This window comes from Bufo bufo, chromosome 4 (assembly GCF_905171765.1).
Source record: "Bufo bufo chromosome 4, aBufBuf1.1, whole genome shotgun sequence".
In the NCBI taxonomy this organism is placed as follows: Eukaryota; Metazoa; Chordata; class Amphibia; order Anura; family Bufonidae; genus Bufo; species Bufo bufo.
In genome coordinates this window covers 526,784,298-526,810,607 of record NC_053392.1, presented here as the reverse complement: position 1 = coordinate 526,810,607, position 26,310 = coordinate 526,784,298, and the positions used below count along the sequence as shown (strand labels likewise).

At 44.4% G+C, this 26,310-nt stretch overlaps 1 protein-coding gene across 1 annotated transcript in view; it reads left to right on the top strand.

The window, feature by feature from the left end:
• The window catches only part of CLHC1 (clathrin heavy chain linker domain containing 1), a 42,238-nt gene extending 16,896 nt beyond the window's left edge, over nucleotides 1-25,342 (top strand). The window contains exons 5-11 of the mRNA XM_040427464.1: nucleotides 1,227-1,342; nucleotides 10,278-10,362; nucleotides 14,289-14,395; nucleotides 17,023-17,197; nucleotides 21,383-21,585; nucleotides 22,653-22,832; nucleotides 25,146-25,342. Of these exons, the coding sequence (XP_040283398.1) occupies nucleotides 1,227-1,342; nucleotides 10,278-10,362; nucleotides 14,289-14,395; nucleotides 17,023-17,197; nucleotides 21,383-21,585; nucleotides 22,653-22,832; nucleotides 25,146-25,342 (1,063 nt within the window). The remainder of the gene's footprint in view (nucleotides 1-1,226; nucleotides 1,343-10,277; nucleotides 10,363-14,288; nucleotides 14,396-17,022; nucleotides 17,198-21,382; nucleotides 21,586-22,652; nucleotides 22,833-25,145) is intronic.
• Nucleotides 25,343-26,310: the final 968 nt, after the last annotated feature.

Genomic DNA, 26,310 nt, shown 5'->3' with positions numbered 1-26,310 from the left:
CCTATCCTCAGGATAGGTCATCACTAGCTGATTGTCTGGGGTCCGACACCCAGCACCCCCACCCCGCCAATCAGCTGGTCTGTGTAGCTCTGTCAATGGAAGTCAGCACCGGAAGTTCACAGCACTAGCAACATTGTGGGAGTTCACTACTTCACCGCTGCTCCCATTGAAATCAATGGAGGCTGCGCTAAAGATGCACCAGGTTTGTCATCGGGCATCAGTCACTAAATCTACAGCATCTTTATGCTGTCTGTCTAAACTTACAATTACCCCAATGTTTATATAGATATTTTGAAGGCTATGAATGCATTTTTTGTATTGAATTTGTCAGTGTAGAAAATTCTTCCCATGGAAGTACCATAAAAGTCTTTCCAGAGAGATAAGGGCTATAGAACGAGCCATCACACAGCCTGTCTGATGGGATCTCACCCGTGTGCGATCACATACAGGCTGCAGAAGACAAAAGGTTGAGAATTTTTAATTCAAAACTATAAAACCATTTTTTATAACTTAATAAAACTGAGTTCAAATAAGGCGTCCATAGCCTTTAAACTGTAGTCCAAAATGGTCGTCACTCAGCCTTGTTAGGCGCCGACACAGGAAGGAGGAAGATCCACAACGTAATGAAGAGATCCCAGCGAGCGCTTGATCCTTAGTTTATGTATCCTTTATTTCATCTGTCACAATGTATCAATTGTAATGGACGCGTTTCGCGCCCGTCCAGCCTTCGTCAGCGTCCATTACTATTGATACATTGTGACAGATGAAATAAAGGATACATAGCCTTTAAACTGACACTCCGGTTCAAGAAAAAAAGTCACACTAATTGGAGAAAGAACAGAACACTTACTCGGTATCCTCCGTTAATTTTTTCAGCTGCAAATCCACCGATTCACGGGCTCCTCTCCTGTCATCCAAGATGGCCCCGCTGCTACTGTGCATTTGGTAGTCCAAGACACTTCCTGTTGCCTTTAGATTGGCCAGCACTGGTCACGTGAGCAATGCTGGCCAATCCAAGAGCAGGGATGGTCAAACAGGAAGTGTCTTGGGCAACCAAATCAGAAGCAGTGCGGCCATCTTGGATGACAGAAAAGGAGCCCAGCACCTAACGAATTTGCTGAAAAGATAAAAAGCAGGTCACCTTGTAAGTGTTCTGGAAAGTCACATTAAATTGAGTTGCTGAAGAGTTTGGTATGAAGCTTCTTTTTTATTTCTTTTTCTTACAGTTACAGAAAGAAAAGAGTTATTGCAGACACAATTTCCTCCTGGGCAAAATCAGACAAAAGCCTTTCTCTTTATGAGACGCTCGCGCAAATCATAGCAAAAGAAAATGAAATAAAAGGTATGGTGTCCTCCACTGTCTCTTGCAAAAGTCAGGGGCAAAATGTATCACTAGATCCAACAATATGAAGACCCTAGAGCGACACAACTGTAACGTCTTAGACTGGACATGTTCAGATGTGCCCACATTGCTGAGAAAAAAGAAATTTTAATATATGCAAATAAGGCTCTAGGAGCAACGGGGGTGTTGCCGTTGCACCTAGAGGCTCAGCTCTCTCTGCAACTGCCGCTCCCTCTGCACTTTTACTGACAGGGCCAGGCAGGCGTGATGATGTTTTCGATGCCTGGGCCTGTCAGTCTGCTGACAGACGCCCTTTAAGTAGTTTTGGAGAACTTACTCTTAACCCTGCCTGAGAGGAGTCACGCACTGCCTGAGAGGAGTCATACATTGCCTGAGAGGAGCCACACTTTGCATGAGAAGGGTCTTGCGCTGCCTGAGAAGTCTTGTGCCTTCTGAGAAAAGTCTTGTGCTGCCTAAGGCCTCATGCACATGGCCGTTGCTGTTGCCCGGCCATGGCCGTATTGCGGCTCGCAAACAGCGGGTACGCAATATGCGGGCACCAGCTGTGTGCTCCCCGCATCATGGATGCGGACCCATTCACTTGGAATTATGGAGCGCTTCCGTGGTGTTTCTGTCCGTGCCTCCGCACCACAAAAAAATAAAACCAGTTTTTTTACAGTGCGGACAGATCACGGACCCATTCAAGTTGAATGGTTCTCGATCCGTCCCGGCTGCCGCACGGATGCTGCCCGTGCATTGGGGACCGCAATTTGCACAACGGCCCCGTGCATGAGGCCTAAGAAGAAGTTGTAATATATGCAAATGAGCCTCTAGGAGCAAAGGGGCTTTGTCATTATTCCTAGATGTTCTGCTCTCTCTGCAACTGCCGCTCCCACTGCACTTTGATTGGCAGAGCCAGGCATTGAAAACATCATAATGCATGACCCTGTCAATCATAGTACAGAGGTTGCAGCAGTTGCAGAGAGAGTAGAGCCTCTAGGGGTAACGGAAACTTCCCTGTTGCTCCTTATACTCAAACTTTATTTTCTTCAGCAATGGGGACACATATGAACATGGGAACAACACAGATGCCTTCAGCTGCCAAGCGCACATGTAACAGGTCAGCCAGTGTCATAGATACAAATCTGCTGACAGATGCCCTTTAAGTGAAAGGTATTATTACATTCAGATGAGCTAGCCCTACAAAGCATTGTGCCTGGTTTAACAGTGAATTTCTTGGTGACAGGATCCCTCTAAAGGATTACCCCTATCATATAAAGTGATGGAATATTGGTAAGATGTAATCTAAAAGGGTTTTCTGGGACTTAGATATTGATGACCCATCCTCAGGATAAGTTATCGATATCAGATCGGTGGCGGGTCCTTCACCCAGCACCTCCACTGAGGAGCTGCTTCATGCAGCCGCTGGAGCTGGAAAATATACAGTGTGAGAGCTGGAAGCAGAAGGTTCAGTCCACTGTGTAATGGGAGCTTAATCATCAGGGGTTCTATGCTGCCTCTGTATATCAGGGGCTCTATGCTGCCTCTGTATATCAGGGGCTCTATGCTGCCTCTGTATATCAGGGGTTCTATGCTGCCTCTGTATATCAGGGGCTCTATGCTGCCTCTCTATATCAGGGGTTCTATTTTAGCACTATACACTCACCTAAAGAATTATTAGGAACACCTGTTCTATTTCTCATTAATGCAATTATCTAGTCAACCAATCACATGGCAGTTGCTTCAATGCATTTAGGGGGGTGATCCTGGTCAAGACAATCTCCTGAACTCCAAACTGAATGTCAGAATGGGAAAGAAAGGTGATTTAAGCAATTTTGAGCGTGGCATGGTTGTTGGTGCCAGACGGGCCGGTCTGAGTATTTCACAATCTGCTCAGTTACTGGGATTTTCACGCACAACCAGTTCTAGGGTTTACAAAGAATGGCGTGAAAAGGGAAAAACATCCAGTATGCGGCAGTCCTGTGGGCAAAAATGCCTTGTGGATGCTAGAGGTCAGAGGAGAATGGGCCGACTGATTCAAGCTGATAGAAGAGCAACGTTGACTGAAATAACCACTCGTTACAACCGAGGTATGCAGCAAAGCATTTGTGAAGCCAAAACACGCACAACCTTGAGGCGGATGGGCTACAACAGCAGAAGACCCCACCGGGTACCACTCATCTCCACTACAAATAGGAAAAAGAGGCTACAATTTGTACGAGCTCACCAAAATTAGACTGTTGAAGACTGGAAAAATGTTGCCTGGTCTGATGAGTCTCGATTTCTGTTGAGACATTCAAATGGTAGAGTCCGAATTTGGCGTAAACAGAATGAGAACATGTATCCATCATGCCTTGTTACCACTGTGCAGGCTGGTGGTGGTGGTGTAATGGTGTGGGGGATGTTTTCTGGGCACACTTTAGGCCCCTTAGTGCCAATTGGGCATCGTTTAAATGCCACGGGCTACCTGAGCATTGTTTCTGACCATGTCCATCCCTTCATGACCACCATGTACCCATCCTCTGATGGCTACTTCCAGCAGGATAATGCACCTTGTCACAAAGCTCGAATCATTTCAAATTGGGTTCTTGAACATGACAATGAGTTCACTGTACTAAAATGGCCCCCACAGTCACCAGATCTCAACCCAATAGAGCATCTTTGGGATGTGGTGGAACGGGAGCTTCGTGCCCTGGATGTGCATCCCTCAAATCTCCATCAACTGCAAGATGCTACCCTATCAATATGGGCCAACATTTCTAAAGAATGCTATCAGCACCTTGTGGAATCAATGCCACATAGAATTAAGGCAGTTCTGAAGGCAAAAGGGGGTCCAACACCGTATTAGTATGGTGTTCCTAATAATTCTTTAGGTGAGTGTATATCGGGGGCACTGTTCTGGCACTGTATATCAGGGGTTCTATGCTGGCCTTGTATATCAGGGGTTCTATGCTGGCACTGTATATCAGGGGTTCTATGCTGGCACTGTATTTAAGGGGTTCTATGCTGCCACTGTATATCAGGGGTTCTATGGTGCCTCTGTATATCAGGAGTTTTATGCTGATAAATTAGGGGTTTTATGCTGCCATGGTATATCAGAGGGCTCTATCCTGCCTCTGTATATCAGGGGTTCTATGTTGGCACTATATATCATGGGTTCTATGCTGGCACTGTATATCAGGGGTTCTATGCTGCCTCTGTATATCAGGGGTTTTATGCTGGCACTGTATATCAGGGGTTCTATGCTGCCTCTGTATATCAGGGGTTCTATGCTAGCACTATATATCGGGGGCACTGTTCTGGCACTGTATATCAGGGGTCCTATGCTGGCCTTGTATATCAAGGGTTCTATGCTGGCCTTGTATATCAGGGGTTTTATGCTGGCACTGTATATCAGGGGTTCTATGCTGCCATTGTATATGAGAAGGCTCTATTCTGCCTCTGTATATCAGGGGTTCTATGCTAGCACTATATATCGGGGGCACTGTTCTGGCACTTTATATCAGGGGTTCTATGCTGGCCTTGTATATCAGGGGTTCAATGCTGCCACTGTATGTCAGGGGTTCTATGCTGGCACTGTATATCAGGGTTCTATGCTGGCACTGTAAATCAGGGGTTCTATGCTGGCATTGTACACTGCTCAAAAAAGTAAAGGGAGCACTTAAACAACACAATGTAACTCCAAGTCAATCACACTTGTGTGAAATCAAACTGTCCACTTAGGAAGCAACACTGAGTGACAATCTTCTTCACATGCTGTTGTGCAAATGGGATAGACAACAGGTGGAAATTATAGGCAATTAGCAAGACACCCCCAATAAAGGAGTGGCTCTGCAGGTGGTGACCACAGATCACTTCTCAGTTCCTATGCTTCCTGGCTGATGTTTTGGTCACTTTTGAATGCTGGCGGTGCTTTCACTCTAGTGGTAGCATGAGACGGAGTCTACAACCCACACAAGTGGCTCAGGTAGTGCAGCTTATCCAGGATGGCACATCAATGCGAGCTGTGGCAAGAAGGTTTGCTGTGTCTGTCAGCGTAGTGTCCAGAGCATGGAGGCGCTACCAGGAGACAGGCCAGTACATCAGGAGACGTGGAGGAGGCCGTAGGAGGGCAACAACCCAGCAGCAGGACCGCTTCCTCCGCCTTTGTGCAAGGAGGAACAGGAGGAGCACTGCCAGAGCCCTGCAAAATGACCTCCAGCAGGCCACAAATGTGCATGTGTCTGCTCAAACGGTCAGAAACAGACTCCATGAGGGTGATATGAGGGCCCGACGTCCACAGGTGGGGATTGTGCTTACAGCCCAACACCGTGCAGGACGTTTGGCATTTGCCAGAGAACACCAATATTGGCAAATTCGCCACTGGCGCCCTGTGCTCTTCACAGATGAAAGCAGGTTCACACTGAGCACATGTGACAGACGTGACAGAGTCTTGAGACGCCGTGGAGAACGTTCTGCTGCCTGCAACATCCTCCAGCATGACCGGTTTGGCATTGGGTCAGTAATGGTGTGGGGTGGCATTTCTTTGGAGGGCCGCACAGCCCTCCATGTGCTCGCCAGAGGTAGCCTGACTGCCATTAGGTACCGAGATGAGATCCTCAGACCCCTTGTGAGACCATATGCTGGTGCGGTTGGCCCTGGGTTCCTCCTAATGCAAGACAATGCTAGACCTCATGTGGCTGGAGTGTGTCAGCAGTTCCTGCAAGATGCTATGGACTGGCCCGCCCGTTCCCCAGACCTGAATCCAATTGAGCACATCTGGGACATCATGTCTCGCTCTATCCACCAACGTCACGTTGCACCACAGACTGTCCAGGAGTTGGCAGATGCTTTAGTCCAGGTCTGGTAAGAGATCCCTCAGGAGACCGTCCGCCACCTCATCAGGAGCATGCACAGGCGTTGTAGGGAGGTCATACAGGCACGTGGAGGCCACACACACTACTGAGCCTCATTTTGACTTGTTTTAAGGACATTACATCAAAGTTGGATCAGCCTGTAGTGTGTTTTTCCACTTTAATTTTGAGGGTGACTCCAAATCCAGACCTCCATTGGTTGAAAAATTTGATTTCCATTTTTTTATTTTTGTGTGATTTTGTTGTCAGCACATTCAACTATGTAAAGAACAAAGTATTTCAGAAGAATATTTAATTAATTCAGATCTAGGATGTATTATTTTTGTGTTCCCTTTATTTTTTTGAGCAGTGTATATCAGAAGGCTCTATGCTGCCATGGTATATCAGGGGTTCTATGCTGCCACTGAATATGAGGGGATCTATGCTGCCATTGTATTTTGGTAATTGTATCACAGGCAGACGGGGGGTTTGTGTACAATTGCTGGGAGTGTTTCTATACTGTAAATGCATGTGATTGGCTAATGTAAAAACTGTCTCAGTCTTCCACAAGGTCCCCAGGGGGAGTGTCCCTTGCTGGAAGACCTGTATAAAAGGCTGACATGTAGCCCCATTAAAGAGAGTTCCTGTTTTACCCTCAACATAGAGCCTCGTCTCATGTGTGGGGGAAAAGGCTGCATCTACACTGGGGATTGCTACATGCTCCCCTGGCTATAATCACTGAGCTCTTTTAAGAGCTTGTTCCTGCTTCGCTCGCTGAAGGAAGAGAGGTTCGCCCACTGGAGCCTGGAGCCTTGTCGTAGGTCCAGGGTGGGTAGGAGACGGCGAGACCCCAACCAAGCTGCGGCGGTTTGTGGGGTCGGCAGTGCTTACGGTGTCAAGTGGAGTGCTTAGAGCCCTCGGGAAGTACTAGGAGCATTCATCAACAGTGGTACCCAGTCGGGGTGCCAGGAGATCCGTTACAGGTTCTATGCTGCCATTGTATATCAGGGGTTCTATGCTGGCACTGTATATCAGGGGTTCTGTGCTGCCACTGTATATCAGGGGTTCTATGCTGGCACTGTAAATCAGGGGTTCTATGCTGGCACTGTAAATCAGGGGTTCTATGCTGGCACTGTATATCAGGGGTTCTGTGCTGCCACTGTATATCAGAGAGATCTATGCTGCCTCTGTATATCAGGGGTTGTATGCTGGCACTAAATATGAGGGGTTCTATGCTGCCTCTGTATATCAGGGGTTCTATGCTTCCATTGTGTATCAGAGGGCTCTATGCTGCCTCTGTATATCAGGGGTTCTATGCTAGCACTGTATATCAGGGTTCTATGCTGCCATTGTATATCAGAAGGCGCTATGCTGCCGCTGTATATGAGGGGTTCTATGCTGGCACTGAATATGAGGGGTTCTATGCTGCCATTGTATATCAGGAGTTCAATACTGCCATTGTATATCATAGGGCTCTATACTGCCTCTGTATATCAGGGGTTGTATGCTGGCACTGAATATAAGGGGGTTATAGGCTGGCACTGAATATGAGGGGTTGTATGCTGGCACTAGATATTAGGGGGCTCTATGTTGGCACTGTATGTGTGTAAGGCTATTTTCACACTGGCGTTTTGGCTTTCCGTTTGTGAGATCCGTTCAGGGCTCTCACAAGCGGTCCAAAACGGATCAGTTTTGCCCTAATGCATTCTGAATGGAAAAGGATCCGCTCAGAATGCATCAGTTTGCCTCCGATCCGTCTCCATTCCGCTTTGGAGGCGGACACCGCTGCTTGCAGCGTTTTGGTGTCCGTCTGACGAAACTGAGCCAAACTGATCCGTTCTGACACACAATGTAAGTCAATGGGGACGGATCTGTTTTCTAGGACACAATACAGTTTTCCAAAATGCCTTTCACATATCATGCCATTTTTTGAAGATTTCATGCTGCAGATTTTCTGTATTATTTTTATATGCAGGTAACACATGTGAAAATCCACATGGATATTCTTTCAGATTGACTTGCACATTCTTCTGAAATAAACTACTGCATGTGAACACAGCCTCATATAGTATCTGAAGACTAAATCAGTAGTCCTAACCTTGGGACCAGATTATATTGGTGGCCCCAGGATGTGGGTATTGTCCATGTCTGGTGTACAGTGATTTAGTGGACCGGATTGATACTGCCCTCTCCGTGTTTAGGACAGTATATAACCTGACAATTGCCTAATTTACAAAAAAATCATGCAAAATGATATCCTCTCCACAAATTACCTGCTATATTCTAGTGATCTGCTCACAGATCACTGATCTGCTTCACATTGTTTCTTTACTAAGAGTGCTTTAACTAAGTTACATTAAATTATAGGGTTTTCCAATACTTTTTTACTGATAACTTGTACTCTGGATAGGTCATCAGTATCTGATCGGGACCGGGACCCCCGCCAATCAGCTGTTTGAGACGGCAATTTCTCGCAGCTTACCAAGCACAGCTCCATACATTGTATAGCGACTGTGCTTGGTATCAGAGCTCAGTCCCATTCACTTGAATGGGGCAGTGCTGCACTTAGGTCATGTGACCGATGAACATGACGTCACTGGAAAGCTGCGAGAAGGTCGCGCTGCTTACAAGAGCACCAGTGCCTTCTCAAACAGCCGATCCGTGAGGGTCGGACTCCCACCAATGAGATACCGATGACCTATCCAGAGGATAGGTCATCAGTTAAAAAGTCTCGGAATACCCCTGTAACCTTTAGGCCCCTTTCACACGGGCGAGTTTTCCGCACGGGTGCAATGCGTGAAGTGAACGCATTGCACCCGCACTGAATCCGGACCCCTTCACTTCAATGGGTCTGTGCACATGAGCAGTGATTCTCACACATCACTTGTGCGTTGCGTGAAAATCGCAGCAAGCTCTATATTGTGCGTTTTTCACGCAACGCAGGCCCCATAGAAATGAATGGGGTTGCGTGAAAATCGCAAGCATCCGCAAGCAAGTGCGGATGCGGTGCAATTTTCACGCATGGTTGCTAGGAGACCATCGGGATGGGGACCCGATCTTTATTATTTTCCCTTATAACATGGTTACGGAATGCTAAGCAAATTAGGGATGGAGGGGTTAAAAAAATTAAAATTAAACTCACCTCATCCACTTGTTCGCGAAGCCTGACTCATCTTTATTCTTCTTCTTTGAGGACCTAGGAGGAAAAGGACCTTTGGTTACGTCACTGCGCTCATCACATGGCCCATCAACATGGTGACGGACCATGTGATGAGCGCAGTGACGTCACCAAATGTCCTTTTCCTCCCAGGTCATCAAAGAAGAAGAAAGAAGACGAGCCGGGCAGCGCGAACAAGTGGATGAGGTGAGTTTAATTATTTATTTATTTTTTTAACCCCTCCATCCCTAATTTATTTAGCATTCTGTATTAAGAATGCTATTATTTTCCCTTATAACCAGGTTATAAAGGAAAATAATAAAATCTACACAACACTGATCCCAAACCCGAACTTCTGTGAAGAAGTCCGGGTTCGGGTCTGGGTACCAAAAATGACGATTTTTCTCACGCGCGTGCAAAACGCATTAAAATGGTTTGCACTCGCACGGAAAAATCCCGCATTTTCCCTCAACGTACCCGCATCCTATCCGGCCCCCACACAGTACGCCCGTGTGAAAGAGGCCTTAGGGTACACCCACATGGGATCTATATGCTTCGGATTTGCCAGTGTGGATTTGTGTGGGGAAAATCCGTGGCATTTTACAGTAGCAAGCAAAGTGGATGAGATTTTAAGAAAACTCATTCACACTCTGTGTAAAAAAAAATCCCGCTGCAGAAAATCCTTTGGCCCCTTTCACACGGGCGTCACGGATTTGGTCCGGATGCGTTGCGGGAAGTGTCCTCTCACGTGGTGAGCGCGATGACGTCAGCGCAGGTCCTGCAAGAAGAAGAAAGAAGACTATAACGGCTGCGCAATCGCAGACAAAACTGACCAAATCTGTGACGCCTGTGTGAAAGGGGCCTTACAGTTTTATTTGGTGACATGAGCATTGTTTGGCAGGTGACATTATTATTCCTCCAGCTTACACCTGCTTTTATCCTGTAGAGGACACTTCTTCCACTAATGTGTTTGAGGATCTGGATCCACGGAAGAGCCAGGAAGCAGAGGCTTTGCTGGAATATGTTGAGAGGTACAGTTCAGTTCTTCCAGCTTCTCATCTGTGTCTGTGGTGAAGGGACTTTACATGATGGTCCAACCAGTAAAGCAATATTCAGACACAATCATGTTTCCTGTGCATTAAAACGGTTGTCCGTGTTCAGAGCTGAACCCAGACATACCTCCATTTTCACCCCGGCAGCCCCCCTGACAGGAGCATTGGAGCAGTTCATGCTCCGATGCTCTCCTTTGCCCTGCGCTAAATCGCGCAGGGCAAAGGCATTTTTTGGAGATCCGGTGACATACCGGGGCTCTCCATGGGGCTGCCAAAAAGCCCGGTGACGTCACCGGCACTGATGGGCGGGATTTAGCGCTGCCCTAGCCAGTAAAATGGCAAGGGCAGCGCTAAAGCCCGCCCATCAGAGCCGATGACGTCACCGAACACACTGCCGGGAGGAAGTTTCCGCCCGGCAGTGTGTTATTGTAAATAAAAGATAGCTTGCCCTGCGTGATTTAGCGCTGGGCAAGGGAGCGCATCGGAGCATAAAATGGGTGAAAATAAGGGTATGTCCAGGTTCAGCTCTGAACCCGGACAACCCCTTTAATGTACTGACATTGTCTGAGGTACAATGGGCTTGTTCTGCTTCTCTTACTGCAGTGGGCTCTGATACTTTGCCCACAACGCACTTGAAATCCATTAAAAATTTCTAGCATCAGATGCCAAGTCAGGATCAATATAGCGAAAGCCTGCAGAGCATTCAGTTGTTTCTCTGTATCTTAAAGGGGTTGTCCACTTCAGTAAATGGCATATATCATGTAGACAAAGTTAATACAGGGCACTTACTGATGTATAGTGATTGTCCATATTGCCTCCTTTGCTGGTGTGATTCATTTTTCCATCACATTATGCACTGCTCGTTTGGTCGTGCTTCCACAGTGTTGGAAAAGGTGCTAGCCTTTTTGGTGGCCGGGACCGTGCATACGCCATCGCGTTTTCCTATAGTGCGCAAGCACGGCCACTGGTGCTGTATGGCAGGGTGGTCGTAACCATGGATACATACATGTACAGCAGATGTCGGGTCTTTAAATATGGCGCCTGCTCTGTTTCATATAGCAGACACCCACAGCTACTGTCCGCAACCGGTGGTAATGATCGCTGACATTTAACCTCTGTGATGCCATGGTCAAATGTGACCACAGCATCTGAGAAGCTCGTGCCTCACGGGCAGTAACACCTCCCCCTGGCAGAGGTTGGGAAAGACATTCCACTACAGAAATGAACATGTACTAGGCTTCCAGGCTCATTATTTGTATATTACAATTCAGGCCATCAGATGGCAGCACTGAACTGTAATATAGCTATCTCTGTGTAGGATAATGGAGAAAATTCCATTACTCTATACAGATTGCAATCTGATGATTGCATGTTATGGTCCACTTGGGGACCTAATAAAAAGTAAAAAATAAAAATAAAATTATAAAGTAAAAGTTTTGAAAAATATCAAAAAAATAAAACAGTATAAAAATTCAGCCTCCTTTCCCCAAAATCAAAATACTTAAACAAAAACTTAAACACATGCAAAAACACCTATACTAAAATGACGTAAAATGAATGATGTAACGGGAAAAAAATAAAAATGACTGATTTACTGTTTTTCCATCACTTTACCTGCCAATAAAAATGAATAAAAAGCGATCAAAAAGTCATACACACCCCAAAATGGTATTATCAAAAACTACATATCGTCCCGCAAAAAATGAGCCCTCACACATCTCTGTAGAAAAGTTTTTATTTATTTTTTCAGTATTAAAACTCAAGAAAAACTATACGTTTGTGGTATCACCGTAATCGTACTGGTATTTAGAGAAGGCTCACCTGATGCTCAGGAATGGAAGTGGGTGCACCTACCACGAGGATTCACCCAATCCTCAAAAACAGTAATAAAATTTAAAGTAAAGGATGGTAGGGCACACCAATATTCGGTACCACACGGATGGTTAATATAACAATATTTTATTTATTAGTGATATAAACTATTGAATAAACATACATAAAATGTAACACTCTTAAAAGTAATAAAATACTAAAAATAGAAAAACTATTGAATACAATAAAACCCAATATAATGATAATAATATAAATTAGCAATATTGCGTTTTGATATCTGTATAATTTCAATAGTTTGACTGTATATGCACCAGGACTCGTTGGATGGTAAATAGTATCCTTCCAGATGGGTTCTTTCACCCAATCGATGCCCCAAGAAATGGGGATTACATCTATTTATTTGAATAAAGTCTTTTTGAATAAAGGCTTTTTAAATAGTCACTGCAGCTGTTGCGACTCAATAGTCGCTATGTATATTATATCAGTGCACTATTGCTGCTTTTTAGTACAGGAGAGCCGAGGCAATTATACTCACAGTTTGTAGTGCAGTATTGGCGGCTTTGGTAAATCACAGGTGGCGTCCCACGTGTGGTGAACAGTAGTTGCTCCAGTTGCAGCAAATCAGAGTGATGCGGCTTTGGGATCCTCGCTGTTTTTTATATAGCCGTGCTGTATTTGGGGGTCAGTCGGTGATGTGTTCCTTCTGTATTTGAATACATACTTTACAGGAGTGGACTCTGCCACAAAGCCGACTCTCCAAACAGACAGGTATCAGTAATCGTACTGACCTGAAGAATGAAGAGCATAAGTCAGTTTTACTGCATAGTGAATGACGTAAAAACAAAACCCGTAATTCCACCCCATTTGGAATTTTTTTCATCCAGCCTCCCACTACATTGTATGCCATATTAAATGGTGGCATTAGAAAGTACAACTTGTCCCGCAAAAAACAAGCCCTCATATAGGTATGGGAACAGAAAAATAAAAAAGTTTTGGCTGTGGGAAGGCAGAGAACGAAAAACGGAAAATCTCAGGAAGGGGTTGACTTTGTCTACATGATAAATGCTGTTTGCTCAAGTGAGACAACCCCTATAAAGAAAAATGTGGCATTAGCGATCGCTCCTCCCCATACTCTGGAGGAGATCGCTGCATGTCAATGCTGAGATCTCCTCCACCAGCGAGCAGCAGATTGTCAGGAAAGAACGCTTCCTTCCTGACAATCTGCTGCTGTGTTGTCCCGTGTAAAGGGACCGTTACTGGAATAACTCCATGGTATGGAGACTTATTGGCAATGCTCCATGGGAAAACAATATGCAAAGAGGTCTCTCCCAAGGAAAGAGAACCATCTCGCTAGCGCCATCTTATGGACGTGGCTCCCCCCACTGACTTTTTAACAAGCCTTGGGACATGGGAAAAAAGCCAAACCAAATACCCATCCGTAGGCAGCTGTTTCGGGATGCTTGCCCCTCATCAGTACGGAGTAGGATTCTGGCTGGTTTGAGATACCTTGGATGTAGCTCAGGTGGGTTACCGACACTTCTTAACGAGACCAGTCCTGTATGGAGACTTACTGGCAAAGCTCCATGAAATAATATGCAAAGAGGTACTGTATCTCCCATGGAATGAGCACCACAGACCAAGTCTTTCAGAAAACATTTTGGTGGGGATCTGTCGGGACCACCACCAATCCCTAAGACAGAATGAATTACCACTGTGCAGAGAAAAACTTGAAAGGGACACAATGCTAAACAGTGCTATGGCCCCTCTATTTACAGTATTGGTGGGCATCATGGCAGTTGGACCCCCACCGATCAGTCAGATATGAGTGTTGTATAACATGGCTGGTTAAAATGTCACATGTCCTGTGTGAAAGTAGCCTTAGTTATTTTAGAAAACATCACTATCAGTTCAGGCATTTTCTTTCTCGTGGGATGAAGGAAACTGTTTTAGACAAAGAAAACCCGACCTATGGCTAATTAACCTTAATAACTGTGATGCCCATGTGACTTCATCAGAACGCGGTGTCATGTTCCTCGGCACTCTGACATTGAGTTTGTGCTTTGTCCTCCCAGATTTAATGAGCTGTTTGTTACTGGTCAGTACAAGACTGCTGCAGCCTACGCCGCACACAGTCCCAGAGGAATCCTCAGGAACATGGAGACGATGGAGAGATTCAGAGGTAAAGAGAGGAGATATTCCTGGAGTTATGTGAAGCTCATACATAGAGAAACTGCAAAAATATTACATAAAATGCAGCCGTTCCTTTAATGCAAGCAAGTTTTAGATTTCTAGAGTCGTCGGTGCAATAATAATAATTGATGTCAATGAAGCCTGCTCCATATTTCTCAACAAGGGAACGTCATATAGAAGAGCACCATGCTTTGACACAGTAGCCCATCATACTCGCAAAGCAGCAATGTTTGGTGCCCTGTATGCTAAAAATAAAGAAACACAAAAAAAACACATACCTTAGGTCCCATCCATTGCCTCCATATATATGCCCAAATTGTGTCCATATAAAAAGGTTTTTCCCACTTTGTTATTCTGTTCAGTGGCGGTCCGTCACCCAGAACCCCTGCCGATCTGCTGTTGGAGAAGGCCTTCTCATAGCTTGCCGCAGCTTCCTCAAACAGCTGATCAGCGGGGGTCCCTAGTGTCCCCCACGGATCAGATACTGATGACCTATCCTGAGGTCATCAGATCATTTAAGAAAGCCCCTTTAATTCAATAACTCCATGTTGTAGCAGGATTCTCGTAGCTATATGGCCTCTTACTGTTCATCCTCAAATATGAATGAAATGAATGCATACAAATATAAACAGATAATGAGGCTTCATGTTTGTCAGACCTTACTTGACAAAACATACTACACGTCTGAATACAGATGTAAAATATCTGTCCATGTACATAGCTTCATTTGCGCCATATTCAGGAGCTAATACAGACAGGAATTACACTATTACGTGTGCATAAGGACTTAAAGGGTTTGTCTAGTCCTTTTATGTTGATGGCCTATCTGCAAGATACTTTCAATATCTTACCGTTGGGGGTCTGATACCCCGCAACCCTGTTCGGGAATAGCTCTTAAGCTGGAAGTAGGTGACGGAATACACAATCCCATCCTTTGTGTAGTGGATGATGCTGCGTAGGCTACTTTCACACAATCAAATACATGCAATTGCAAAAGTATTCAGATGCACGTGCTGGTTTGAAAAATGTAGAATATTTTGTCATTAATAGCATATTTTATGATGACTTAAAGGGGTTATCTGATATCTAAAATTTCACAAAAATGCCCAGGCCCCTTGTATGGATTATACTTACCTGCTCCCCGGCACCTGCGTCACTACGGATGCCTGCACGACCGCCGCTGCATTTCCCCATCGCTCGGATCAAAACATCCAGTGACAGGGGGGTGCAGCCAATAGCAGGCTGCAATGGTGAGCAGGCCTCCTACTGGCTGCTCCCCCTGTCGACACGGGTGGGGGTGAGCAGGTAAGTATAATCCATACAAGGGGCCCGGGCATAAGGGGTATTTTAGATATCGGATAACCCCTTTCAAAACCATCATTGGTAAGCTGTGAATCCACATGTCGATAGTTATCTGCCACATACAGTACAGACCAAAAGTTTGGACACACCTTCTCATTCAAAGAGTTTTCTTTATTTTCATGATTATGAAAATTGTAGATTCACACTGAAGGCATCAAAACTATGAATTAACACATGTGGAATTATATACATAACAAACAAGTGTGAAACAACTGAAAATATGTCATGTTCTATGTTCTTCAAAGTAGCCACCTTTTGCTTTGATTACTGCTTTGCACACTCTTGGCATTCTCTTGATGAGCTTCAAGAGGTAGTCCCCTGAAATGGTTTTCACTTCACAGGTGTGCCCTGTCAGGTTTAATAAGTGGGATTTCTTGCCTTATAAATGGGGTTGGGACCATCAGTGGCGTTGAGGAGAAGTCAGGTGGATACACAGCTGATAGTCCTACTGAATAGACTGTTAGAATTTGTATTATGGCAAGAAAAAAGTAGCTAAGTAAAGAAAAACAAGTGGCTATCATTACTTTAAGAAATGAAGGTCAGTCAGTCAGCCGAAAAATTGGGAAAACTTTGAAAGTAAGGGCTATTTGACCATGAAGGAGAGTGATGGGGTGCTGCACCAGATGACCTGGCCTCCACAGTCACCGGACCTGAACCCAATCGAGATGGTTTGGGGTGAGCTGGACCGCAGAGTGAAGGCAAAAGGGCCAACAAGTGCTAAGCATCTCTAGGAACTCCTTCAAGACTGTTGGAAGACCATTTCAGGGGACCACCTCTTGAAGCTCATCAAGAGAATGCCAAGAGTGTGCAAAGCAGTAATCAAAGCAAAAGGTGGCTACTTTGAAGAACCTAGAATATGACATATTTTCAGTTGTTTCACACTTGTTTGTTATGTATATAATTCCACATGTGTTAATTTATAGTTTTGATGCCTTCATAGTCATGAAAATAAAGAAAACTCTTTGAATGAGAAGGTGTGTCCAAACTTTTGGTTTGTACTGTATATACTGTAACTGTACAGGGGGTGAACAATCGCCTGCATGATCATATTTATGAACAAAACGATTATTATAGCATGTAATTGTGAGTAAATGGACGCCGGTCAACTTCCTTTATTGTCGATTGGCGCTCATTATGGGGAAATCTTACAAGGAGATAGCTGTTTTGCAATTAGAGCAAAAAAAAGTAAAAAAAAATCATTTTCGGAAGAAATGTAGGTTTATTGAGATTTTCTGTCTACTTTGTCTTTTTCAGCTGTTGTGGTCGGTAAGGAGGATGTTTCTCCATTGATGATGTTTTTCGAAGCTCTGATGGAATCCAGCAGCTTAGCCAAGCACCCTGTTAATGCAGCTCTCACGCTGGAAGCCATTAAGTGCGCTCTCTCCTATGATAAGATAGAGCTTGTTGTTCACTGGGTAACTCAACAAAGGTAAAACATATTTCTGTAATCTCATAAGTCCGATATCTTGTGCAAGAAACCTGTCACAGTATTCCCTGCAGGCTGCGTGTTATAGAGCAGGAGGAGCTGAGCAGATAGATATATGTGGGAAGATTTATCATTTCTATGCGCCAGTTTTTTGCCTGAAAAAAAGCTTAAAAGAAGATAAATTCACAGGGCCAGCTGGCCTCGCCCCCTTCTTCAACATGCCCCTCTTTTGGGAAAGCGCCCTCGGCGCTTTCCCAAAAAGGGGGCATTGCAAGGGTAGGAGTGGAGCTACCTGGCCCTATGAATGTATCTTCTTTTACGCCAGTTTTAATAGATTTCAGTTAAGGCGAACGGACTGCCTTAGGATGCGCCTAATTTATGAGGAGGCCTCTACAGATAGTGGACAGATGGCTCACTTTAGTTCACCACTCCTGGTGCTCAGGTTCAAAAGAAACACCCCTAGTTCTGAGTAATAAATTTTGAAATGATGGAACCGGCACTTCGGCTGCTCTCCGCTCCAGCGATGTTAGTTTCGGTTTCGCCGAGGTCTCGCCTTCCTCTGAGGAAGAGATAAGTGATCTCGAAACGCGTCTGAGCGGAATACCTGTGTGACAAGCAATCTCGATTGTACATGGCCATGTACTAAAATACGAAAAATCACTACCAAAGAAGCGCTATCCTACTCACACAAGTAAATATTCGTAACAGGATTCTCGCGAGAAGTAAGGCGAGACCTCGGCGAAACCGAAACTAACATCGCCGGAGCGGAGAGCAGCCGAACTGTGGGACACCACAGCAGAAACCCCCGCGTGTCGAATAAAGTGAACCACCTAGGTACACAGTGAGTAGAGAGACAACTTGGACATAATTATATTGGGACTGTATAGAGACTATATCCTCAATATAAAAAGCCCTCTATATGTGGGATAAAGAAAGTCACAGCACGGTTGGAATATACATACGACGTGCCTAGACACCTGAGAGAGTTAAAGGGTTTCTGTCACCCCACTAAAGTGATTTTTTTTTTTTGGGCTAGTTAAATTAGTTATATAGCGATATATTAAAATATAATTGTGTTCCTTACTTTGATCCAGCAGTTTAGTCAAAAAACGAAGTTTTATCATATGCAAATCCGGTCTCTACCAGCAAGTAGGGCGTCTACTTGCTGGTAGCTGCTGCAGAAATCCGCCCCCTCCTCTTGTTGATTGACAGGGCCAGCCGGGATCTCCTCCTCCGGCCAGCCCTGTCGGCATTTCAAAAATCGCGCGCCCGTGTTGAATCTGCGCAGGCGCTCTGAGATGAGGAGGCTCGTCTCCTCAGAGCTCCCTCAGTGCGCCTGCGCCGATGACATCATCGAAATAGAAGACGTCATCGGCGCAGGCGCACTGAGGGAGTTCAGAGGAGACGAGCCTCCTCATCTCAGAGCGCCTGCGCAGATTCAACACGGGCGCGCGATTTTTGAAATGCCGACAGGGCTGGCCGGAGGAGGAGATCCCGGCTGGCCCTGTCAATCAACAAGAGGAGGGGGCGGATTTCTGCAGCAGCTACCAGTAAGTAGACGCCCTACTTGCTGGTAGAGACCGGATTTGCATATGATAAAACTTTGTTTTTTGACTAAACTGCTGGATCAAAGTAAGGAACACTATTATATTTTAATATATCGCTATATAACTAATTTAACTAGCCCAAAAAAAAAAAAATCACTTTAGTGGGGTGACAGAAACCCTTTAAATTGGATGGACAATCTGAATATTGCTTAAAGGGAAATACGTGTAACCCTTTAGATACCATCTTTCTAGGCATTGCACATATGAAATTAATATACGGCGCATGGGAATGTATGTACTGACGGCATAGTCTATGATGGCTGCAATTTGAGTGCAATTGTACAAGCTATTGGGGAGAAATCGCTCTACCACAACAACTGTGATCCAAAGAGTCATCCCCACAGGGAGGATATGGATGCAGTTTGTTTGATACAGCGAATCCTAAATGTGATATATTTACATCTATGTGAATATAGCGATATCCATACGCCTTCCACACATTGTTTTTTATTTTGTGCTTTTTATGTATTTTTAACATATTTTATTTACTTATATGTATACATGCTTATGTAGTGTAATAAATTTTAGTTATTCTATTTTCACGTGATTTCCAACAGTTTTGAGTGCTGGTTCCATCATTTCAAAATTTATGAGGAAGCCTGTCGGGCAGTGCAGCATATATGACAGATTGGCGTAGAACATAGTTTTATGGGAAAAGATTCAGTATAACTTGCTTTTTATTCATTTAAAGTGTAATTGTCATATTTGCTAGTTTATTAGTGCTGGGCATGTATACCTGAGTTAGTCTGTCAATGATTGCCAAAAAATCTGTAATTACCAGCTTTCATTATTGTCTTCTGTCCTTTTCCACTGGTCCCTTAAAAAACCATTGCTATGGCTTGTCTGTCTCTGGCTAATTGTAAACAGAAGACAGAGGGGCTGTCCTTCACACTTCATGCCTGCATTAGGCTTCAGAGTGAGGAGACGTGTCTCTCAGTAATCCAGTTTGATTGGCTGGCAGGGAGCTTGGCTGGCAAGTTTGTATGTGACCTGAGGGAATGCAGTTTTGGCCTCAGAGAACTGGCAGAGGAGCCATCTTGAGAAGATCCTCATATTGTAGGGTTCAAAACAGCCGTAACTAAGGGAAAAGCTCAAGGAAAACAGTGATAAGTGAAGAAACTAAAGATTGCTTTATGCATAATGCTCCACCAGCAGTAACATATGCTAAAATTCATTTTCTGATGAAAACATAACAGTTACACTTTCAATTCCAGGCCATTCTATGCTTAGGAGTCCAGCAAGCTGTCCTGGGAAGGCTGGCAGTCACTGATAAGACTACCCACTGGACTCCTTAGCATAGATAGTGCTGGGATTTATATGAAGTTCTACTGAATCTTTTCGCATAAAACGACACATCAATCTGCTAATCTCTTCCTGCTCTATAACCTGCTGTCAGTAGACTGCACTGCATTTCACTGTTCCCACATGTTTCAAACTAATTATAAATTCTGTACTTGCATTTAATGTCCCTTTGGTGCTTCAAACTGGTTCAGCCCTGTAAATGGAAAAGTTCTGTTATTTTGTCCAAGGGTTAGATTTGCCTGTTTGATGTATGGCCATATTGGACAATATGTAGTTTAATAAGCAGCTAAAGGACCTTTTCCGTCTGAGACCAGTAAAAACAAGTGACTTGCTGTGCATGTGGATCCCTGGATGCAGGACATGGCATTGATAGTAGTAGTTGGGTATATTTTCATCATCTGGTTTCAGTAGGCACCCTGCAGCTCGCCAGAGCTTGATGATCGTGATGTTTATTATCAAACCTTTAGACCTGTCACACTACATTGCCCATAAAAAGAATGTAATGCCACTCCTGCTCCTGGTAAAGGGTCCTCCATCATCAACACATGCTCTTCCTCCGCCCCAAGAGCCACCCTTTGCCAGCCATTCTTCCTCACCTTTCCAGATTTAGTAGATCTGCAGACATGCCAGGCAGAGCACTATAGAGCACCAGAATCACAGCACTTCATTACATAGAAAGTTTGGCGGCTTCTAGGCTTAAAGGGAATCTGTCACCATGATCTTGGACTATTATCTGTAGTAATACATGAGTAGTACTGCAGATAAGGAGTCCAGATTGCTACTTTTTCTTTTTCTCCTGCTGTCAGCACTCAGAGATGTGCTGAAATACATTGTCAGGACTGCAGTGCATGCGCACAGGAGTCCTCTCCATTATGTTAGCACAGCAGTCCAGACTGTATATTTCAGGTCAGCTTTGGGAGCTGACAGCGGGAAACCAGAGGCAGTAGGAAAATGAAGAAAAACGTAGATCTGGCCTCTATGTCTGTAGTACTGCTCATGTATTACTACACATAAAAGTCCATAATCGTGGTAAGACATTCCCTTTAAATACCCCAATTTTACAACCAAGAGAAATTAGTTTTTGAGGGAAGGGTAGATATTCCCTTCCAATGACATGACCTGCCTTTTCACTGTAGTAGGTACATTAATCCTTAAAATCGAAATTTTGATGCATGTATTATTGGAAAACCGGGATTAAATCAGCATTATTTTACATTGGTTTAATATTAGTTAAATATGATTTACATAAGTCATTGTGTTTGTCCTCTTTCATTTCCAGGATAACATTTTCTGAAGCTCTGGGGGATGTAATTTGGGATTACGGCGAGAGAGAGCCATACCACAAGGTCACATGCCTGGCGTTGGCTCAGCTAATCTACCGAAAATGCTCCTGCCTCCGGAAGGCTGCTCTCTCTATGTGTGTACAAGGTCAAATCCAAGGGGCCCTTGACTACACCCATCAAAGCAAACGCTTTTTATTAGGTAATGAATTATTTTTTTCATACTTTAATTTGTATTAGATTTTTTTAATTAAAGAAGAGAAAAAGGAACAGAAAAGTTCATCATCTGCTTCTGTTCACTGGATAATAAATATAAAGAAAGAAAATACACTTTCATGAATTGGACATTCTGTATATGTCCTTCAAGGCGCTCATCCGATCATCAGTCCCCTTAGGTCTCCCTGATCGTGTTTGTCTCTTCTCAGGAGAGACACCGTAATTGAGGGGTGGGGGCTCAGTGCAGTATGCAAAGCGGGTGCACAGCTTTATGCCTCATGCACACAACCGTATCCGCATTTTGGTCTGCAAACCACAGATCTGCAAAATACGGATGGATACCTTCCATGTGCTTTCCACAATTTTCTCTCTCCTGTCAATAGAAATGGTGGCCCAGAAGAGGACATGTTCTGTAATTTGTGGAATGGACAAACAGATGCAGACACCACACTGAAGACCTCTGTGTGCTGTCCGTTTTTCTTTTGCAGACCCATAGAAATAAATGGGTCCATGTGCGATCTGCAAAAATGTGGACACAAATGCAAAATACGGTCGTGTGCATGAGGCCTTAGAGTATAGTAATCCCATTTGGTTAGAAGTGTCCTCCCAGGTTACACTGCTGTGAACTCCTGAGCTCAGCCGTAATATATGGGCGAGCCTGGAAAGTGTTCAATTTCCCTGCGCCATTTTCCATTATCTCCTAAAAATGGCTCTATGTTGTAGGTCCAAATTGGCAGGCATATTGATACATGCGTCAGTTTGCGTGTGTGCAAGTGGTTCTGTAGGAGGCCAATTTATAGATGCAGCACAGTAGTCTCTCCATCTACTGAGGAAGCGCAAGTCACTTTGTTAGTACTATTTCTCACTGCAGTGTTATAGTGTGCTCTAGTGGACAGCACTTGATTTGTAGCCCCCTTGCCCCCACAATATTTACAGCCCAGGGAACCTTTAATAACTAGAAAATATTTTTTCTAATTTTCTGTTTTCTAAACCTTGGGTGCGTCTTATAGTCTGGAAAATATGGCACTTAGTTCATACATTCTTTTTTCATAGATGACTACTTGTTCTTGCTTAAGAAATGCCCCACTACAGAACTCATCAATGGATTGACCAAAGAGTGGAATGGTAAACCGGCGGCACTGTCTGTTGGGCAGGCTGTCCTGTCCCTGCTCTGCACTGATCATAAGGAGTATGGATTCCAGCTGTTGGAGAGCATATATCAGTGTGGAGAAGGTAAGCGACATCATACACCACAAGTGGTTTCGGACTATGTGGCAGAGAATGGAGAGTAGAACTGCTTTTGCATTTATTTGGGATCTGTTCTTATCAGTGGCTTAAAGGGGTAATTGAGATCGAGCAAGTTATAAGGTACGTTATACACATGGTGGTTTGGACCTCGATGAATATAGTTGTGTCATAGTGGGGACTACTGAGATTCTGAGCTACCCCAACCACTGTCCCTACCTACTTGCATGATCCATTCTAAATGACGGCCCAGAACTGGTCAACAGTCCCTCCTTGACTAAATGCTGGGGCCTATAGGGGAAGGATACATTGGAGACAAAATAATAAACTAGTGACAGATTGGCCTAAACTGAATAGTACCAAAGCAGAAACAGATAAGTCTGGTCAGACCAGGAGAGACAAGAACTGCACCAAATCAGGAGACACAAATCAGTAAGGCTACTTTCACACTTGCGTTTTTGCCTGATCTGGGAGGGATCAGCAAAAACGCTTCCGTTACTGATAATACAACCATCTGCATCCGTTATGAATGGATCCATTTGTATTATCTTTAACATAGCAATGACAGATCCGTCATGAACTCCATTGAAAGTCAATGGGGGATGGATCCGTTTTCTATTGCGTCTGAGAAAACGGATCCGTCCCCTTTGACTTGCATTGTGGGTCATGCCGGATCCGTATTGCTCCGCATCCCACGACGGAAAGAAAACTGCAGCTTGCTGCTGTTCGCTCTCCGGTTTGGGGATGCAACCAAACGGAATGGTATACATTTTGGAGCACTCCGTTCTGTTCAGCTCAGTTTTCTCCCCTTTGACAATGAATGGGGACAAAACGGAAGCGTTTTTCTCCAGTATTGAGATCCTTTGTGGATCTCAATACCGGAAAATGTAAACGCAAGTGTGAAAATAGCCTAACCAAATCACGCCAAAGTCAATACCAGGAGATACAGACAGGACAAAATCAGAGAACAATAACTAGAAACAATACCAAGCAGAACCCAGGAAGTCACATCAGGGTTCAGAGCAGATTAGAAAGGCTAGTGTCGTGATCCTAAGACAAACCAGTCACAGGCAACCGTGGCCAGCAGTGGCCTGTTTTAAATAGGGTGTGTGCTACCGGTCACGTGACGCCGTCTGCCTCACATGACCTATTGATGTCACTAGGCCAGACGTGCCAGCACCGTGATTACTGATTGGCTGGCTCTCCTTCTTGCAGAGGCCGGTCTTGTTGCCCCAGTAACTGGACAGCGGCAGCTCTGCCCGTGAAGGAGTGCGCCCACAGGCTCCTGAGAAACAGGTTGTCTCATTAGAGACAGCGCCTTTCAAAATGCAGCCACCAGAGAAACTAACTGTTTGCTGCCATTTTCCTGTCAGAAAGTGTAGTAACAAATGTCAGCATTTCAGCTTAATGGTCGTCCTTGTAATACAAGAATGGCTTGAGTCTGTCGGAAAGAGCGTGTCTCTGTCTTCACTCACTAAGCGTGGTCCTAAGCATGGGACCCCTTCTATGATGTGCATAGTTCCTAATAGGGGATGTGGACAGGGGTTATCTTCATAAATGGTCCTGCGATATGACGTGCCCATGGAATGATGACTGGTGATGTCAGAGATTTAATATGGATTTAGAAGAGTATCCATGACAGAAATCCCACCCTGACCGAATTTCGCTATTCCACAAAGTAGACAAAAATCAATGTTTTTTTTTTTTTTCCCTGAGCATGTCTAAATACCCTAGTCCATTGCAATGAATGTGGAATATTAGTGAATTACATGGTTTGTCACAAGGATTTTCAGTGTGCGGAGGGGTCCCTCCTGTGTGTGACCCCCTAATTCTTCATTAAAAAAAAGAACGTGTTGTACATATGGATCCGTTACCATAGTGAATTATAGAATAGTGTTTTTTACATAAGAATTCATCACGGCTCCTATCACCATAGACTGTATTTGGGAAATGTTGACTTGTCATAGGGACCAGTAATGAATGGAAAGAACTGATCTAAGTGAAATAAAGATTTTATGATTACATTTGCAGTTAGCTTCCTCTAAGAACGAAGAAGCAACATTTATTAACCTTACATTATCTACTGGAAAATATCCAGAGTGGTTTTGGGAACCGCTTGTAGCCATGGTCAGTAACCTCTAATGCAGCAGATGCACCTCCCATGAGGGGTTACGAGAGGTTGCATCTGCTATTTCAGTTCTTACTATGTTGCTATGAAAGAACTACATATATTTTTCACTATACATCTTTTTTCGGTACAAATGATATAATGTATCTTTTACCTTTTTTATTTTTATTAAGCTGCTTTGGAGCAAGTCATCCTCAATGATGTCGTCTGTACCCCAGAAGGATGGGTGGAAATTGCAGAAGAATGTTCCAGCAATGACTACAGACAACTGTCAGAGAAGATCAAGTCTATTGTCATATCACAAGATGGAGTTGTGGAGATTTCGTCCAAGGATGAGGATGCAAAAATTATGGAGCATGTGTATATGTAATGCCTGCTGTGGGACAGTAGAGGGAGCACTAGCACCATTGCGTCAGTTTACAGGTTACAACCATGGGAACAAGTCATTTTTTGGGGGCACCTGTTTCTTTACAAAATATATGGTGGAATTTTTGCTGGTGAATATAGCTGACATTTTTATTCATTTTCATTGTAAATGTAATTTGAGTTTAATGAGGGTATACAAAAATTAGTAAAATAGTAGAATGTGATACCTTGTTAATGTTGTGTAGTGTCTGCATGTGTTTTAGGTCATCAAAGTCAATCTTTAGGCCTCATGCACACGACCGTTGTGTGTTTTGCGGTCCGCAAATTGCGGATCCGCAAAACACGGATGGCATCCGTGTGCGTTCCGCAATTTGCGGAACGGCACGGACAGCCATTGATATAACTGCCTATTCTTGTCCGCAAAACGAACAAGAATAGGACAGGTTATATTTTTTTTGCGGACTACGGAACGGAGCAACTGATGTGGACAGCACACGGAGTGCTGTCCGCATCTTTTGCGGCCCCATTGAAGTAAATGGGTCCGCATCGAAGCCGCAAAAACTGCGGCTCGGATGCGAACCAAAACAACGGTTGTGTGCATGAGGCCTTAATCAGATCTTGGTCCAGACACAAGAAAGGCTCCCTGCCATCATTAGGAAATATATGTTAAAGGAAGTACATTGTTTCCCATGACAAAACAATGAGGCCGTAAGTCATGTCTAAAGGGATTTTTACATGGGCTTATTCGGTCAGATTATTGCTAGCATCTGAGTGCTCGTTAACGATTATCTGCCGGTGTAAAAATGCTGCCAATTCCATCCCAATTCCAGTCACCGTTCCATAGGCACTTCACATCTCAGGACCATCTAATAAGAAAGCATTTTAAGGAGTTGCTTCATGAAGATACCCCTGTCTATATCTTCTGTGGACATCATAGAAGGGGTCCCATGCTTGGGAGCACCTTTTGTGAGT